Consider the following 18692-nt stretch of genomic DNA (forward strand, 5'->3'; position numbering starts at 1 on the left):
ACTTTCATTTAGACCCCACCAACACCACCCTGAATAAAAAAGGTAACCCTGTATTATGGGAAAGTTATTTATAATAAACTTCCCCCACAAATTAAATCAATAAATGACCTGGCTAATTTCAAGTCAACTGTTAAGGCATATTTGACTCACCACTGCTTCTATAGCCTCCACGAGTTCCTTCAGGAACTTCACTAACGATTTGTGTCTTTGCCTTACTGATGTATTATATAAATGGTACTATAACTTTAATGATTTACCATGTAAATGTTGCTGCAATACAAATATTAATCTGCCAGCAGACTACACACTCCTTCTGCTTTAAAATATCTTCTCTTTATTTTTGTACAATATTTGCTCTGTATATTGTAACTTAGTGATCATTTAATGTAGAAATAATGAAATCAATGCAAATTTAATATTATACTTTGTTATACATTGACTTGTCCTACGTCAGAATGTACTATTTGTGTACTATATGATAATCAGGACCAATAAAACTCTACTCTACTCTACGTCTATTTTTAAAACACAGGAAGAAGAGTCAAGAAGAAGATTGCCAGCTGTGACAGAGGTCAAAGAGTGGAAGTAAGTAACCAAACAAGTGCAGGCCAAATGCAGAACATACTGCCTAATAGTAACCTAGATCTCGCATCTGTGGATGTTTATGGACCTTTAACTACATCTAAGAATGTTTTTTTTTTTAATTTTTATTTATTTATTTATTTATTTTTTTGTGTTGGTTGATGTATTTTTGACGTTCATAAAGCTGTTTCCTCTTAAAAAAATCACTAGTAAGCAAATCATCTCTAAGTTTGAAAACACATATTTTAATCAGGTGGGTATTTTTCAAACAATTTTAATTGATAATGGTTCTCAGCTTATGTCTCAAGCTTGGAAAGATTTTGTTGATCTTGCAAAAATAAGGCATATTCTAACCTCGGTGTAGCATCCTTCGAGTTACCCTGCAGGAAGATATATGAGAGACATTAGAAGACTGTTTAGAACATATTGCAGTAAGAACGATATCAGTTCGATACATTATGTCAGTGATTCTGAGGATATTATGAACAGCTTACAACATTCTTCAACAGGTTTTTCACCATTTGAAATCACGTTTAATCGCTGACCAGCTAACTTTATTTCTGAAAATGTTGCGTTTCCACCATGTAAAATACTGTCTCCACAAGAGAGGGAAGAGTGTTTTATGGAGATGATGAAAAAACAGGGGGGATATAATAAAACAGAAACATGATGGTAAAGGTAGATTTTCTAAGTTTGAAGTAGGAGATCTGGTTTTGGTGAAAGCCAAAGAGAAATCTCAAGTGTTGACATATGAGATAAAGAAATTTTTCGATATTTACTTTGGACCATTAGAGATTCTAGAAAATCCACATCCTAATGCATACAGACTTATACATCCTAAATCTAAAAGTTGTTTGAATTACGCAATACCACTGAACTGAAAGCAGATAGACATCATCCATAAATTTTTGTTTGCTTGTTCCTTTTCCACTGTCATGAATTTAGTATGTAAGATGACGTGATTTCTACAGTTTTATCTTACCCATTGACTGAGTTTAAATCTATTTGTAGATTTGTAAAACTATATAATTGTGTTTTGATTTCTGGAATTTAGTACATAAGATGATATGATTTTTGAAGTTCTACCTTATCCATCGACTGAGTTTAAATCGATTTGCAGATTCATAAAATTACATAATTGGGTTTTGTTTGTCTGGAATTTAGTATGTAAGTTGATGTGATTTTTGAAGTTTTGTCTTATCTATTGACAGTAAAAATCTATGACTCACTGAATAATTATGTTCTGTAGTAGATTTGTGCTTTAGAATTTAATACATATATGACATGAAATAATTAAATCTTTTTGCAATTTTGAAATGGGACAATGTTCATAATTTTTACTGAAAAAATTAGGAATAATATCTGAGCATATCTATGTGTATTACCTTATTAGTCCATTTTTTATTGCACTTAACTCTGTTTATTAATGTTTCACATGTGAACACTTTTTAATTTCACCTGACGTAAATCCCATATAACTGACTTTGAAAAGTTACTAATGAGAACATATCTCATGTGATGTGAAGGGGTTATTGAACAGCATATTTAGTACACAAAACAATGTTTCAGGATTTTATGTGAACGCTAGACAGGAAGTTACCTATCTGTTGAAGCGTGTGATGAGAACTCTAGGGAGGAAGGTGAAAGACGTGGGCAGATCCACTCCCCACACTGCTGTATGGCTGTACCCTGCTGGACCAGTCAACTTGCAAGAGATCGTGGGTGCTGGGTAATGTACTTGAGCATCTGTCGACTTGATCTGTGTTGTGACTGATATTTGTGAATTGTTAGCCAAGACTGCTAAAGACAATGTTATTCAGCATAAACACACGTTTTTTTTCTCCCTGAAGTAGGGGGACTGACTTTCCAATGCATTATGTAACTTTAAATCAGTATGTATTTTTTTTATCATTGTTAAATGAATTTTCTATGCTTTTATGTACCGTATTTACTCGAATCTAAGCCGCACTTTTTTTCCGGTTTTTGTAATCCAAAAAACCGCCTGCGGCTTAGAATCGAGTGCAAAGCAAGGGGGAGTTCTGAAAAATGTTGGTGGGTGCCGCCACAACTAACTTCTGCCATCGAATATATGTAGCGCCACACAGGCATGCTTTGTAGGCACAAAGATAAATACTGGCACCAAAATCTCTGCGTCAGTAAATAAATTAAAAAAAAAAAAAAAAGTGGAAGCCGAGCCTTTTTCCTCCGCCCAGAGTTTCGACCAATGCATTTTGGTACATTATCCAACGAAGTAAATACAAATTCTGTATTGCTGATCTTCGAATGTAGCAGCATTTCAATGTACTACGAAAATCCGACTGGCAAGAGTGTTTGGGATGTTTGTCAATATGGCCAACTCTACGTTCTGAATTTTTTCCTACCTGTGAGAAGAGATGGTTGCTAATAGGAGCTTTTATGAATTGTGAATCACATGTAGTATTCTCTTCGCCATAAGATTAATACGAATATAAACATTTTGCCATGTATTGTTTCGTGTTTGCTACTATCTCATTTAAATCCTGTCTGCCTAATAAACTACGAAACTAGAGTGAGACAACAGCAAACGCGGAAGAATATACATATCATGTCATGTTTATATTCGTATTATTCTTATGCCTGATAGTGATACAGTCAGAAATGAAGCACGGCAACTGACTAGATTTTTAAATCTAAGATGACTCTAATTTCTGTGCAGAATGTAATGAACTAAAGAGGCGCCTGCAAAGATTTTGGTACGGAGAAAAATTTTCGCTAAAATTTCGTTCAGAACATCATCTATCATACGCAGTCTGTTATTTGGTTCTTGTTGATCATTATCAAAGAAAGCAGTAGTGTAAGTAACAACAAATGTTTCGCTAATGAGACGACTCCTCTCTATTTTTCATTTGTAAGCGGCGGTAGCGCGCACAAAAGCAAGCCACGCCGCGAGCGGCGACAGGCCGTAAACACGCACTATCAGAATGCGACAAACAATGCATGACACAGTGCAGTAATGCATTTTCAGCTTGGAGTGACGTAAACACCTATAACAACGAGAACGGCACTTATCAGATCGAAGATAAATAAGCAATCAATTCAAACCAGACGAAGGACGTGAAAAAGGAAGGATATCCGTATAAATACGGACGGAGCGCGTGACGCGTAGCAATGGCTACCTGGTAAACCGTAACTGCTAAGCTTACGACTCGAACCAAACTACTGCAGCTGTATCGTCATTCATTCGACCTAAACTGTGTCTCATATTACAACTAGACGAACTTTGTTTCGATTTGGAGGTGCGACCTAAAACTTTTCTCTCCCCTTGAATTTCGAGTCTCAAATTTCAGGTGCGGCTTAGATTCGGGAAAAATTTTTTTCCTTGATTTCGAGTCTCATTTTTCAGGTGCGGCTTAGATTCAAGTGCGGCTTGGATTCGAGTAAATACGGTATGTAGGTTAATTTGTATGGACAATTAGCAAATAATGTGGAAGACATTTACTAGTATGGAAAATATAACAAGATGTATACATGTTTGCTTTCATGCTCTGATTTGGTTCTCAAGCTACTGGACTGTATCATCCTTCAAAGATAACTATTACTCTGTTTACCTGTATTTATCCTGAGTATTGCAATATTGTATCTGATTGGATTGGTGTGGTTTGGATTCTTGGGTCAATCCCCAAATCATAAACTTTGGCCCAAATATTTTTCCATTATTTTGTTCTTTCATACCCTCGAATACTACAGTTTATGTCGCTGATTGATTCCTACTCATTGTTGATTATATTCTTCTGGTATGTACCCATCGTCATGAGTTTTTCGAGTCGGCTCACTCATCGTACACTAAGGCTCTGAAATTATTCTCCTCTCTTTTGAAGATTTTGAAGGTTTGATTGCATGAATGTAAACTTAAAATTTGTAATTCTAGTAATTTACCTTGTCTCTGTATTTATTACTATAGTTGCGTTGCAATGTTGTAGTTTTGACTTTGTATTGTTTGTCTTGTGACAGTATGTTCCACAGATCTTAAAATATGAATGCCACATCCTGATAAATGTATAGATTATGACTTGTATAGTAGATATTTTTCTTATATTTTCTGTAATATGTTATGTATCAGATACTTCTATATCTCTATATGCAATCCTTGGCATCATTTTGTACACTGTTTGGCAAACCTTGTACTCTGTCACAAAATATTGTAAACAACCTGTTTCTAAATTTTATGAGGGTGAAATTGTAATACGACACCATCCTGTAACATTACCTTTTTTTATAGATATAACTGATACTATTTATACTATCGATTCTTCGGTTGTTTAACTAAAACAATTTTATATAATTTTGTTGGCTCAAAAAGAAATTAATTTGGTAGTACTATGTATGTACAGTTAAAATTACTCTTCTTTTAAAAATATTTGAAATTATGAAATTTCTGGTATACTTGAAATTATCAATTGCACAATTTAACGCTAATCATTAAATTTATTTCTGGATTCATTTATAAAATAATGATATATTTTAGCAAAGACTCTTCTTTTGTCAAGAAAGTTTGTAAACTCTTTGGAATATTGTGAGTACTGCAGAATGTAAGTAGTAGTGGACATGCATCTGATGGAATTAGACATGTTTTTGACTGAGTCACTAATAATGTAATTTCTGGTGTGATAGAAGTAGAAATTGTAAAGACAGTGTGATATTTAAAAAAGTGACAAAAAATAAAATTCGAGAAATATACAGGCAAATCTTCATCAGTTATTTAGTCATCAGGAACCCACAACGATAAATCAAAATTTCAGCCGCAAGAATGTACCCCAGACACAAAAACTGTAGCCAACAACAAGAAGAGACAATGAAGATAAGTAAATGTTTTTCCTTTGTATATCTTATGCCTCTCAAAGCATTTGAAACTAATGAAGACACTAAGAAAAATTTTAATAGTGATGTATGGGAGGGTAAGATTACAAGCTACTACAGAGAGATGCTTAATCTTTGAGGAAGAAGTGCAAAAAAGAGTCACTGATATCTTCTCCACTCTTAGCATTGTATGACGAGAATGGTAAGACAGAATTTTACACTGACACTAACAGTCATGGGGTAGGTGTAATTCATCTGTGATTACCTACTCTACAACTGAGAAAGCGTGCCTTGTAGTTGTTTGGGCCATCAACATGTTCCGGCTGTATTTATTTGGCAAACTATTCACCCTTGTGGTGTACCACTGTTCTGTACGTTGGCTGACTAGTCTGGAGGATCTGCCGCGTTGACTGGTGAGATAGGCACTGAGGCTTCAGGAGTATGATATCACAGTGGTATACAAAAGTGCATGCAACCCCAAGGACGCCAACTGCCTTACAAGGAATCCTTTGGTTGAAGACAACAGTGTGATTGAAATCTCAGTTGTCCCTGCATTAAACAATAATGCTGCTGAACAGAAGGGAGATCCAGTACTACTGAAAACCATAGCTCAAAGGAGGAGGAACTGACCAAAGGAGAATTACAACTGATAAGTGGGACATTTTATATGAGGAATTATGATCCAATGGAGCAGAAATTGTTGCTAGTCATCCCAGCTCATCTATAGCCAGTTATTCAAAGTTTTTCCATGATGCCCCAATATATGATCACCTGTGATGTGTCACTGACCACGTCACTACTGATTTGTTATAAATTATCCGAGCCACTGTAAGGAATGCCAGTGACACAAGAACATGCCATAATTACCTCCAGCATATCTGTTACCAATTCCACCTGCAGCAGCATCATTCCACTGAATCTTAATCGACTTCTTGTGAGGAATCACAATGTCAAAAAACTAGGATTGGTGGATGACAGTCTGCATTGAGTACTTCATCCACTGCACTGATTCTTAAAGCTGTGATCACAATTGATTCTACAACCATAACCCCCTACATCATGCAGAATTTTGCACAAAACAAAGCTGCTACAAGCAACTTCTTACCCTAACACCATTTACACAAGTAGGCTTCCAAAAGAAAAAGAAAAGTTCAGTGGCATTTATTGACATCACACCGGCATATGACACTGTGTGGCTGGATGGTTTAATGTATAAATTAAATCAAACCATTTCAAGCTCAAATATCACAGCACTAATTGAAATGATGCTAATGTTCTTTTCAAGTTAGCATCAGAGAAACTACAAGTAAATCCTACACCACAAGCCCCACACTTATTTAACTGTACACCAGTGACATAGTCACCATCGGTTGTATAAAGTTTAGCTATGCCTGTAAGCTAGAGATAGCAAATCAAAGCAACAGATTCAAGGAAAGTGAACAATACTGAAGCCTGTGTGTGGAGTTGGGCTGTCAGAGAAGTTACTAAAACACTACTTCTGGGCCATATCACATCCTTCGTCATTTGTCATTAGTCACATGCAAAGTCTAGGATTATGACCCTTCATGAAGAAGACAAAAATGCAAAGACATCATCGATGTCCTCCATATGAAGCCCTATTACAGTCCTAAGGGACAGCTTGACAATGTGACTTCTCATTCAAGGAACCTGAAGACCCACTTGACAAATGTGAAGCTTCAATGGGAGGGACAAGCTTCAATGGAAGGGATTATCTTCAATGCTCATAGTTGAAGAGGATGTGACAAAACCGCCAAAATGCAAGGATCCACCAGCACTGCTATACGGAGTACCCCTGATACGATCTAGATCCAGGGTGTTGTGGTCAGCTCGAATGAGGACTTCTTAACCACCAGGTTACTCTTTTTCCAGGAGAGGAAGTAATGTTGCGGGCTGTGCTGCATGCAATGTAGAGTTTCTGCTGCTGACTTGCATGCTACAAATCAACAGGTCAAATCTGGCCATCAGCAGTTACTTATTGTTTAGTATTGATCATTTCTGGAAGATTTTCAAAATTTCATATGTTTGTGATGCATGCAATTTCTCAAATACTTTATGTTTGTATAAGTAGCAGCAATCTCTGTCCAAGACTTCAGTTCAGTTCTGTCTGTACATTGGGGTGTTCTTAATAAACATACTGTCAGTATTAAGTGTTGAACTTCATTGATGACCCTGCTTTTGCATTTGTACCTAACTGTGGTTACAATGTGACAATGTGCTACTTGAATACAAGCAGCAAATTGTTACTTTGGTGCTTTGACGAAGCAAGCTGGGATATTTTTACTTCCCCCTTGTTTTGCCATCTGCCTCCTTACAATTCATTTTACCATTAACATTCATGAGTATAATCTGCATTTTCATAAAAGAGAAAGGTTGGCCATCAGTTTTAAAGAATATAACACCAGATCTAATTTTGTGCTTAGTTTTATGTATGTAATTGATTTTCTAATTTATTTCAACTATTCCCAGTTAGTATCTTTTATTGCAGGGTGAAATCAGTAACTGTTTCATAACTTAAATTCTATTCTTGACATATAAACAAATATAAATTCTGAACTAATTATAAACATTTGAAGGAACAACTAATAGTATTCTTAAATGGTCTATCTGGATCTAAAACATGTTGGCAAAGCCAGCCCTTAATTAATTCCAAAGTAATTAACAGTTTTGTCAAAAGTATTGTTTGCATAATGATATTTGTTAATTTCATGATTTATACAAATAATTCCACCTAATTCTTGCAGTAGAAGAAACTCTTAAAAAGGAACGAATTTTTTGATGTGTTCAGTTAATCTAACAAGCTAAGTTTTAATTGTAATATCTGTAAATTAAACATCAATCAGTGTGTAGTTTCAGTACCTATTATTGTGAGGATACATAAGGGCCCAATTTTTGGTCCTGAGACAGTCAGTCCATGGCTGAGTTTCAGACGAGGAACCTGTATTGATTAGAACAACAACAATGCGTCTCTGAAATAAGTGTAATACAATTAGGCCGTGTGTTAAAACAATGACATTGTCTGTTCCATTGGTACCTTTTTATTCTTCAAGAAATGTGGACTATAGGGTTAGGCTTTTACTGCTTGTAAATGTTCAACAGGAAACTGTTGTAGCAGTATGTGGATGTTTGCCTGGAACCTATTAATGAGGCTTACGGAAAGTTAAACAATAGCGTACTGGCCATATAACTCTGTATTATTGGGGGTTGTGAACAGTAAAAGTAGAGTACAGTGAAATGCAAATGTGCACCTGTTAGCTACATCGTTTAAAGTAGTCACTGTTGTACTTCCACACCCCATTTTTCAGCCAGTGTAGCAACACAGTATGTCGACACCGAGGACAATCAACAAAGAAATAAACCAGGCGAATCACCACAGTGCATCTTAGTCATGTCTTGCTAGTCTTTTAAGACTTATAATACTTAATCACATTGTTGCAAAACTATTAAATGGATTTTAAAAGTTTCTAGCACATTAAATATTCAAATAAATATTGGGCCAATATCCAGACTGGCCGCAACCTCTGAATTTATTTGAACATGTTAAATGAAACTATACAAGATATATTATGTAGCATGTAGCAACATTATTATTACAGTAATTCTCCAGCATTAAAATATTTCTTATTAATCCATTGCCGGTAACCATTTCCATGCACTTAGGAGAACAGCAACTTCTTAGCTGAGATCGCTATAAAAACTTTATTATAGATTAACCAGTTTTGGTAAAACTAAGTTGCCATCTTCTGATCTCCATACAGATTGCTACAAACATCTTGTGCCACACAAAATCGTACCATAGAATTTCCAGGTACACAATACATAAAATGAGCAATGCATTGGCACGTCAAAGTCAAAATTACTATGCATATCACAATTCACTAAAACATCATTCCCATAACATAACATGCCATGCTTACCAGGGTGTCAAAGGACCTTTTGCTTCCAGTGATCCAATATTGGGAAGAACTCATCATATTCTTTGATATCCGTGCATGTACCCTACAATTTTTGTGTTGTTCTTTTATGTTGATTTTAGAATATTCTAATTGCTAAAGCTCAAACTTTTGTCCCTTTTTGTGTTAGTGAACACTGCTCCTATTGTTTATGTTTTGTCAGTTAAAAAGAATACACTCCGCTTCTGCCATGAACATTACCAGCAAGTAAAATATATTATTCTATCACAAAATAGATATCATTTGCTAATTATTGGTGCTCTTCAAGTTGTACTATTCAATTGCTGGTTATCTAATAGACTAAGGTGCTGCTATTTATGGAAACATGCGTATGTTTATGCAGGTCACATTTGTGAAAGCCAGTTTAATATTCTTTCTTGGATTCCCGCACATACACCACCATGTAGGTAGCTAACAGAGGTCTAGAATTATAAAGTATATAAGCACCCATAATTTATAGCAGGAATAACTCTTAATTTATGTTCCAGTACCTTTTTGGCTCCCATTTCTCTGCCAGTATGTTAAACAGCGTTGCACCATAGTGCAGAACTGCAGTACCAAAATACAGGATTCAACACTGCCAAGTGTTTAATTTCCTTGTGTAATATTTATTTGGCTTTAGCATTTGGATAATTAATGATTACTCAGGAACTAGTTTATACTTTTAGCCACATTTATCTGATCAAATCCCTTCATTCCTCCCTCTGGTCCCCTCCTTGTCTCCGTTCATTTGTTCTTAAACCAGAGTCTTTACTCTCTCCGAAGTCTTGTGCAGTACAGCTTCCTTTGTTTCTAAATCAGTTATCTTCAGTGGTCCTATAATGCCAGATAAATAAAAAAGAATGCACCTCACATACAAAAGAAATTTCCCTGTGAGTAATTTTACATGTTTTAACAAACATTTTAAGGAAGTGGTCATTGAGAGATGTGTTATCATAATGCTATTAATGTTCCATTCTCAATCTTCATGTCACATTTTGATACACACTTTCAAAGAATTTTGACAGACAGATTAAGTAGAATCATTAACTGAGCTTCATGACCACAATAAGTACAAAAAACTATAAATTTCAATACCAAAATGAAACTTCAGTATATTTAGAGGGGAAGCTGTAATCAGTAAAGAGGTCATCAACCTGGAAGTTGGTTTTAACCAAACAACGTTTTAGTAACCGTTCTGCTATTGTAAGAGTTATGCATTTGTCTTCTGGCAAACTGTGGAATGACTCTGCTGTCCTCTCTTTAGAGCTGAGTGGACTCTGAACCCTAGTGGCCCTTTGTCATTTTAGATACACACAGCAAGTAAACTCACAAAAAATATCAGATAATGAATCCTATAATTGACCAGGGGTTAAATCCCACTGCCTTTCACTTCGACTCTCAGGCATCTAGAGAAAGATGAACCAAATGATATGTGGTGGTTATCGACTGCAAGAGTTGACCGCCTCATCTTTGAGAACGAACTTCTTTCAAAACTGTTGATCCCAGCGTGTTCCTGTATTCGAGCGGATGTGTTTGTACCGACATGATCAAAATAAAGTTAATTCATTGTAAACGAGCGAATACTTAATGTTGGGTTCGATATTACTGTACGTAACATCTCGATCCCCACACTGGTGACCCCGACACTCACGAACGCTGCTTACGATGCCAGAAATGTGTACTAGAACATCACCTTGGACAAACAATGCAGCAACCCTTTGTCGGATTTCTACGTCCATTGACTTCGCATCGTGCCACATCTGGATGCAGTGTACAGGAAGTGTAATTAGTGTGTAAATTCCCGACTCTTATGTGAATCGTGCTTTTTGGTAACTTTCGTCACCTTCTCACACATCGACAATGTGACCTAGGCGCACATGTCGTCCGTCGAAACCCGCTCAATGCGTCGGTAATTTCACTTCCAGACAGTGCAGTGCTCCTTCACCAAATAATTTGGACAATTCTGACTTGCTTTTGTGTAATGAATTAACTTTGTGCAGTCCTTCGACATTGGACAATCATGCCAAACAATGAACTGCTACAAATGGGGACTATGTTGCAAATCCCAGTTTGCACGAACTCCGAACTACGGCTAAATCGCATGCCTGGTCGAATTCAGAGGAACAATTTCATCAAAGACATCCTACTGATCAACGACAATGCACCAATTACACCGACGACAATGCCGGCTGTTTCTCAGTGCAACACTCGACGTGCCACGCCTCCCTCTACACAGCACCTGAGCCGCACTGACTCTGCTTGACCGCTACCGACAGCAACGTCACGGCCACCGCCTGCTGGTTCACTGACCTCGACCCAGTCAAAACAAACAGCTGCGCGACATACGTCCCCGCCACAGCTACTGCACCCGCATCTTGTCAACAACTCGCCGAGACTATGCATGCTTACCGCCCGGCCGTTCACGACTCGATCGCACCCGCAACTTGTTCACCCACCCCAGAAGACAATTTCAGTCATACAATGCTTCATAAAGCAGTGAACATGTTCTCACTCCGCCACTGCCGAGTACTGAGTTTCACATTCACAATCGCACACATGATCTCTTCTACTCCAACTGTTACGTCAACACTGTGCCGCCAACCTTGTCTTGTACGCCAGGTTACACTCTGATAGAAACAGATTCTGATTTCGACCCCATCTTACTCAGTGATACACAGCAGACTGCTTCACGACATACATTTTCGCCTGAAGAACTGCAACAGCTACGTGAGCAAATTGCGATATACAACTTGTTGGTACAAGATTAGTTACACATGCTGCAGCCGACACCAACCGAGCACAACATGCAACGAGATGCTCCTGTCATTGTTCCGCCTCCGACTGCTTCACGACATACATTTTCGCCTGAACAACTGCAACAGCTATGTGAGCAAATTGCGACATACAACTTGTTGGTACAAGATCAGTTACATATGCTGCAGCCGACACAGACCAAGCACGACATGCAACGAGATGCTCCTGTCACTGTTCCGCCTCCGACTGCTTCCGATCCTTTGCCGTTACTACCAGCTACAACTAATACCCTGACGATCACGCTACATGGATCTATGTCCCAGATGTCACAACTGTCATCATCACGCCGCCTCAAGTGGAAATTCTACATTACTGATGTGATACAAGCAACTTATTTATGCCACTGCCACCTTTCCTTGGTAGTTCCAGACACTTCGTTTCTGTACCGCGGCATAACCATCCGCATTCCAGTGCCGCTTGCTTTGCCGCCCTCTTCACTACATCCGCAATGTATGACCAACACATCTGCCGTTTCTGCTTCAACGAGTGAGCATCTTTCCGCTCCGACACACGACCGTCCAGCAGTTTCGCATGAGCAGCTTGCAGCCTTACAACTCGACCGCAGTGCCAACAGTGACAGCACACACGCAGCTCCAGTTCCATCGAACTGTGTCGCCTCTCCGCCTCAGACCAGTAGTTCATCCACCGATTCGACTTCTTCACGTTCACATTACATCTCATCGCCTTCCTGCTCCGACCATGGTTTCGCCAACCACGTCCGCCTTCCACCACCTCTCGCCGTTGCCATGCCTCATGCACAGGGCTCTCGGCCATGCCCCCACCCTTCGACCTCGGCTGTTTCGCACATCAAAACACCGACACTGTCAACTCCGCTTGGAACATCCTGCCATCTACCGCTGTAGCACGCTCACCGTCCACGGACTCTGAGGTGATGCTTCCGTCTACACCGAAGTCATCCGCCACCAAGGTCAGTCATGTGCAGCTTGCTGTTTTCTCCCCTGCTGCGACATCAAGCGCCTCTATAACTCCGTCATTACCGCAAGTGTTGCTCATCTGGCATCTCTTACGCAACCTGTTAGGCCACAGCATGCTTGCTCCTTTATGTCATACAGCCAATAACAAACTGTCACTGGACACAATGCACTTACCACGGCGCTTGCCAGAAAATACTTTGGCAATAGATCACATCGCATCTTTGACGCACTCCGCGCCTTTGATCGGATCAAAACCCTGCTGCGCCGCACGGCCTCGGCACAACGATGTTCTCCCCACCGACATGTCGTCGCCTTCTGCTCCCACCGTGCCATCAGCAGCATGGCACGGTCAACCTGTGGACACCTTCCGCGCCTTCTTCCCTCCACTGGACGTGCCTACCAAGACATCGAGAAATGGTCCGATCGTGTCTCGCACTAGCGCCTGCCAAGACACGATCGGTCACGCACACCTGTGCCATCAGCCAGCTGGGTACACCATGCTTCTCATCATCCTTATCGTGCTCCGCAATACCGGCGGGGGCTCTGTGCCGGTTATCGACTGCAAGAGTCGACCGTCTCATCTTTGAGAACGAACTTCTTTGTAAACTGTTGATCTCAGTGTGTTCCAAACTCTGTATTCGAGCGGCTGTGTTTGTACCGACATGATCAAAATAAAGTTAATTCACTGTAAACGAGTGAATACTTAATGTTGGGTTCGATATTACCATACGTAACATCTCGATCCTCACAGATAATTGAAAGGTATGACCCAACACTCAATCTGCCCCACCCTCACAGCTTCACTTGTACCAGTATCTCTCTATTACTTTCTGAACTTCACGCCAGCTCTCCAGCATACACTGCTAGACTAGAACTCCTGGAAGGAGGGCTGTCATGGAAAAATTACATCCACAGTATAGGTGCTGTTTCCAGAATGATTCTTTTTCTTTGCAGTGGAACCTCATCTGTTTTACAACTTTGTGGCAGACTAAAACTGTTTGCCAAACTGGGACCTGAACTAAGACACCTGACTTTGGTGGGAAATGCTATTAGCTATTGGCACAAACATGACCCATCTTGACAGTTTCATTTCTGTCAGTATCTCTCTCCTACTTTCTAAAACCGATGCACACACTGCTGCAAAACTAAGACATTTTTCTGCAATATACTTTCTTTTATGAGGGATAGTCCTAAACTCGTAGGGCTTGGAGAGATGAGCTGGCAGAATTCCAGTTGTGAAGGTGGGTTGCAAATAGTACCTGTATAACTTAGTCAGTCAGAACATTTCCAGCAAAAAACAGAATTGCAGTTTGGATTCTCATCAATAACTGTTTTACAGCAATTACTATATGGTACTTACCCTGCTGATGTGACAGTCCCAACAAATTCATTATTTCTGTACAGTGGTTCACCGCCCCACGGCCATACATGTTTATCGGGATCGATATCCTCCAGTTCAAACAAAACAAGCCTTTTTGTCACACCCTGCTCCTTCTGACGCTGGAGAGCAAATTTTCCAATGAAGTACTCTTTATCGAGCTTTACTCGGAAACCACTTCCTGCTTCAAATGGCGTCACCAGACTTGTGAGCTCTTCTCCCCAAAATGGAATAAACCTCTCAATCCTCATGAAACGTTGTGTCAAGCAGCCAACATCTCTTGCACCATAGTCATGTCCGATCTACAAGAAAAATATTTATACTAATGTCATCACTATATATTTTCAATTAGAAACAATATTATGACACATTTAGTGACAGTGCTTTTACTTACCATCATCAGTTGCTCATATACATGCAAAGCATATTCTGATGGAACATAGAGACAATATCCTGGCTCCCCTGTGTGTGTGAATGCCATTACCATAACATCTGATGCATACCCAACATTAATTTGTTTGTATGTAAAAGGATGAAGATTCACATCAGAGTTTGACAGTTCTGCCATCAGGTCAGGTGCCTTAGGCCCAACCACATTTATGACTGTGTACATTGATGTGAGATCAGAAATTCCTACACTTCGATTGGCAGGAAGATGTTGACGCATCCATTCAAATATCCTTGTCTGTTGACTAGTTGGTGACACCATGAAGTAGCTGAAGAAAAAAGAACCGATTGTAACCAAAGTGTTGGTTGTTATGTGCTAACTTCCAATAATTCATTATATAACTGTTTTCTGCTAAAAGACTTTACTTGTACTGCAGAAATAATAAAGACACCAAAATCTGCATCCTGCATATTACAGGAAGGCCATGTAATGCAGTAACTCTGCTACTGAACACAATGAAGGATTTGGTAGTACTTACTCCCCACTTCTCCTTTGCAGCATTAGTGTACATTACATTAATTCTATGGATCGTGCAGAGAGCAGATACTAGGCTGCGGGAAGAGGTTTGACTATAACCATTCATGTGAACAGAGAGCTTGTTATTTGTCCTGTCCCACGTACCACATTTTATGTGAGCATGAAAGCTAACAAACCATCTGCCCACATTAATGGCTACAGTCACACTATGTCCATGAGACAGCTGGACCAATGGTCATTGATCATGGCACACACCATAAGGCACTTGTATTCAGTGACTACTTCATAGCTTGTGGCATCTGAATTCTTCACACCAACAATGCCGTTTCTGAATTGCACAGATGGGAACTCTCTCTGTAACATATCCTTCATTCCCATGATTCTCCTGAACTCAACCTTCACTAGTCCCTGTCCTCCACCTACTTATCCCCTTTCCTGTTCTACTCCAGCCCTACCATGCCTCTAACACACCAGTACACTTGCATAGTGCTTTTCTCTTCTCTACTTTTCTCCTCTCCTCTTTACCTTCTGCATGACCCCTGATGCTGCACCTACCAGTAGACAATCCTGTAACATCCTGGCACACTCCCACAGCCAACAGCACTTTCTTCCACCCCTACCCTGTTATCCCTCTCTCTTCCCACCTCTTCTGTACCTCTGCTACCCACCCCAGCAAAGATCACTGTTCGCCTGAGACACAGTCATAGTCGGGACTTAGTGCCCGGAGATGACACTGTGTTTGTGTTTGTGTGTGTGTGTGTGTGTGTGTGCGCGCGCGCATGCATGCATGCGTGCGTGTATGTGTGACCCAATAGAAACACCAAAACACCTAAAAAAATGCAGAAGTGACAGAATCATCAGCGTTAGTAGCAAAACACACAAAAAATGCTGGGAGTTGGCAGAAACAAAAGTGGATAGTGAAGTGAATGACAGGAAGATTGTAGCTCCTCGTCATCCAAACGACTTTTTAGAGGAAGACAAGAAAAATGAGAAGGCTCCATGGTAGGAAGTACTCAGTGTTTCTCAGTGATCCACCAAAATATCCAGTCTGTAAGAAATAAAGTGCAACAGCTAGAAGTGGAACTGCAGACTACTGACAGCTCACTTGTTTGCATAACAGCACATTGGTGTAGGGGATCTGAAATTACCCTTGTAGCTCTAAGTTCACGTAATCTAGCATGCCATCATAGTAGAACTGCTGTGAGGGTTGGTGTATCATGTAATGGAAGAGATTATGTACAAAGTTAGAGGTGACATTATTTGATTAAGCGAAGAAAAACATGTAGAAATATCAGCTATAGAGATATGAAAGCCACATATGTTCCAAAGACTAACTGTACTTTGTATTTACCATTCTCCCAGTGGTGACACAGCTACATTCATAGTAAAACTAATCCAAGTATTGGACCTTGTAACTAATCCTACAGGCAAAATTCTCATTTGTGGAGATTTGAACATCAACAAATTGAACCCAGATGGGTTCTGCAACACATTTCTGATCATTATATACAGCTACTGGTAAGGGTAATTAAGCATTCAGCATCAGTCATTGACTGGAGAAAGAAAATTGTGATGTTCTTGTAGGTAACCAGGGCCTTTCAGATCATTCCAGTCAGCTCTTAAAATTAAACATAGCTGTAGAAAACAAAACCAAAATACTCGCATACAGAACAGCCTTCTCTAAGCAAAAAAGGGTTGAATTTACCATGTGAATGAACAATGGAACATGGGAAGCAGTGCACATGGAGACTAGTACAGATAGAAAGTTTTCAAAGTTTCTACCAAAATTTAAATTCAGGTTTGAAGAAGTGTTTCCAAAAGTACTACAAGGCACTAAAAGACAAAACAAAAGCAACTGGCTGACCAATGGGATGAGGAAATCCTCTGTAACACTCAAACACCCCAGCAACATAAAAACAACCAAAATGACCCCGTATTTCAAAAACACTACTAAACATACAAAAGCATGTATATGAAAGTTTTATTAACAGCAAAAAAAGTCTGAAAATGATAAAATTCTGGGAAAGGCAGAAAACAAAATAAAAGTGGCCTGGAATGTCACCAAACAGGACAAAACAGATAAATGTACAATTACAGCACAATGGTATCACAATTAATGGTACAAAAACAATTGCAAACTTTGCAAATCGATATTTGAGCTACATAGCTACCACACTACAACACAAATTTTACAAAATACAGCCTGTACCATTTCAGAAGAAATAAGCAATGTTGTTCAGAACCTAAAAAATAAAACTTCAGCAGGTATAGATGAGGTATCTGTGTGCTTAGTGAAGAATGTGAACACAGTATCGAAGACCCTTTGGCATGCATCATAAATGAATCATTCACCACAGGTTGCTTCCCAGAGGTACTAAAGCATGCAAAGGTCCTGCCCCTACATAAGAAAGGAGACTGGAAAAATGGAGAAACTTATCTCGTTACTCTAATCATTTTCACAAGTAATGGAAACCATAATGAAAATTAGTCCCATGGGGTACCTAACAAAGCACGATCTTCTGTGTAAAGAACAGTTTGAGTTCAGGCACACAATCAGCTATAGCTCATTTTACAAATGTTGTTCTGGAAGCGCTAGATAAAGGTTGCATCTTCCTTGGCTTCAGAAAAGCTTTTGTTACAGTACACCATACAGTTCTGTTAAATAAAATAGAAGCTCTAGGTATAAGAGGGGTATCAAATAAGTGGTTTCGTTCATACCTACAAAAACAGAGTGCAACAATTACGGAGCTCTCAAATGAACTCCAGCCATACCGTAAAATACCTTTCAGACCAAGAGTAAGTTAACATTGGAGTCCGCCAAGAAAGTGTGCTTGGCCCATTACTCTTCTTGATGTATATCAATGATTTTCCCCAGTGTGTCAAACACGACTAAACAGTACTGTTTGCTGATGACAGTAACATTTTGATCAGTGAAACGTCACCAAGTGTGCTAAAGGAGAAAACTGAAGAAACACCCATGCTTGTATGGAGATGGGTAGACAACAGCAAATTAACTTAAAAAAAAAACATTTAGTTTTCACATTGGCAGGAAACTGAAAAATACTCTTTAAAAGTGAAAGATGAGCTCACAGAATGTGTATCACAAACCAAATTTCTAGGGATGGGTGTTGACGCACAACTAAAATGGACTGAGTATGTTACTACCCTCAGGAAATGAGTAGCTTCAGAATGCTTTGCACTGAGAATAATAAATTCTGTATGTAGTAGCTCATGCACCAGAACAACATGTTTTGCAATTCATTCATTCT

At 39.1% G+C, this 18692-nt stretch overlaps 1 protein-coding gene across 5 annotated transcripts in view; it reads right to left on the reverse strand.

Moving 5' to 3' along the window:
- Positions 1 to 18692, reverse strand: part of LOC126263136 (pyruvate dehydrogenase phosphatase regulatory subunit, mitochondrial-like) — a 175994-nt gene that overhangs the window by 18457 nt on the left and 138845 nt on the right. For 4 of the 5 annotated variants that reach the window (XM_049960162.1, XM_049960160.1, XM_049960161.1 and 1 more), the window contains exons 13-14: positions 14893 to 15214; positions 14481 to 14800 (exon numbers count right to left, since the gene is read on the reverse strand). In XM_049960162.1, coding sequence (XP_049816119.1) covers positions 14481 to 14800; positions 14893 to 15214 — 642 coding nt within the window. Of the gene's footprint in view, positions 1 to 9880; positions 10206 to 14480; positions 14801 to 14892; positions 15215 to 18692 lie in introns of all 5 variants that reach the window. The other variant, XR_007546847.1, reaches the window with a different exon arrangement.

This window comes from Schistocerca nitens, chromosome 6 (assembly GCF_023898315.1).
Source record: "Schistocerca nitens isolate TAMUIC-IGC-003100 chromosome 6, iqSchNite1.1, whole genome shotgun sequence".
Classification (NCBI taxonomy): Eukaryota; Metazoa; Arthropoda; class Insecta; order Orthoptera; family Acrididae; genus Schistocerca; species Schistocerca nitens.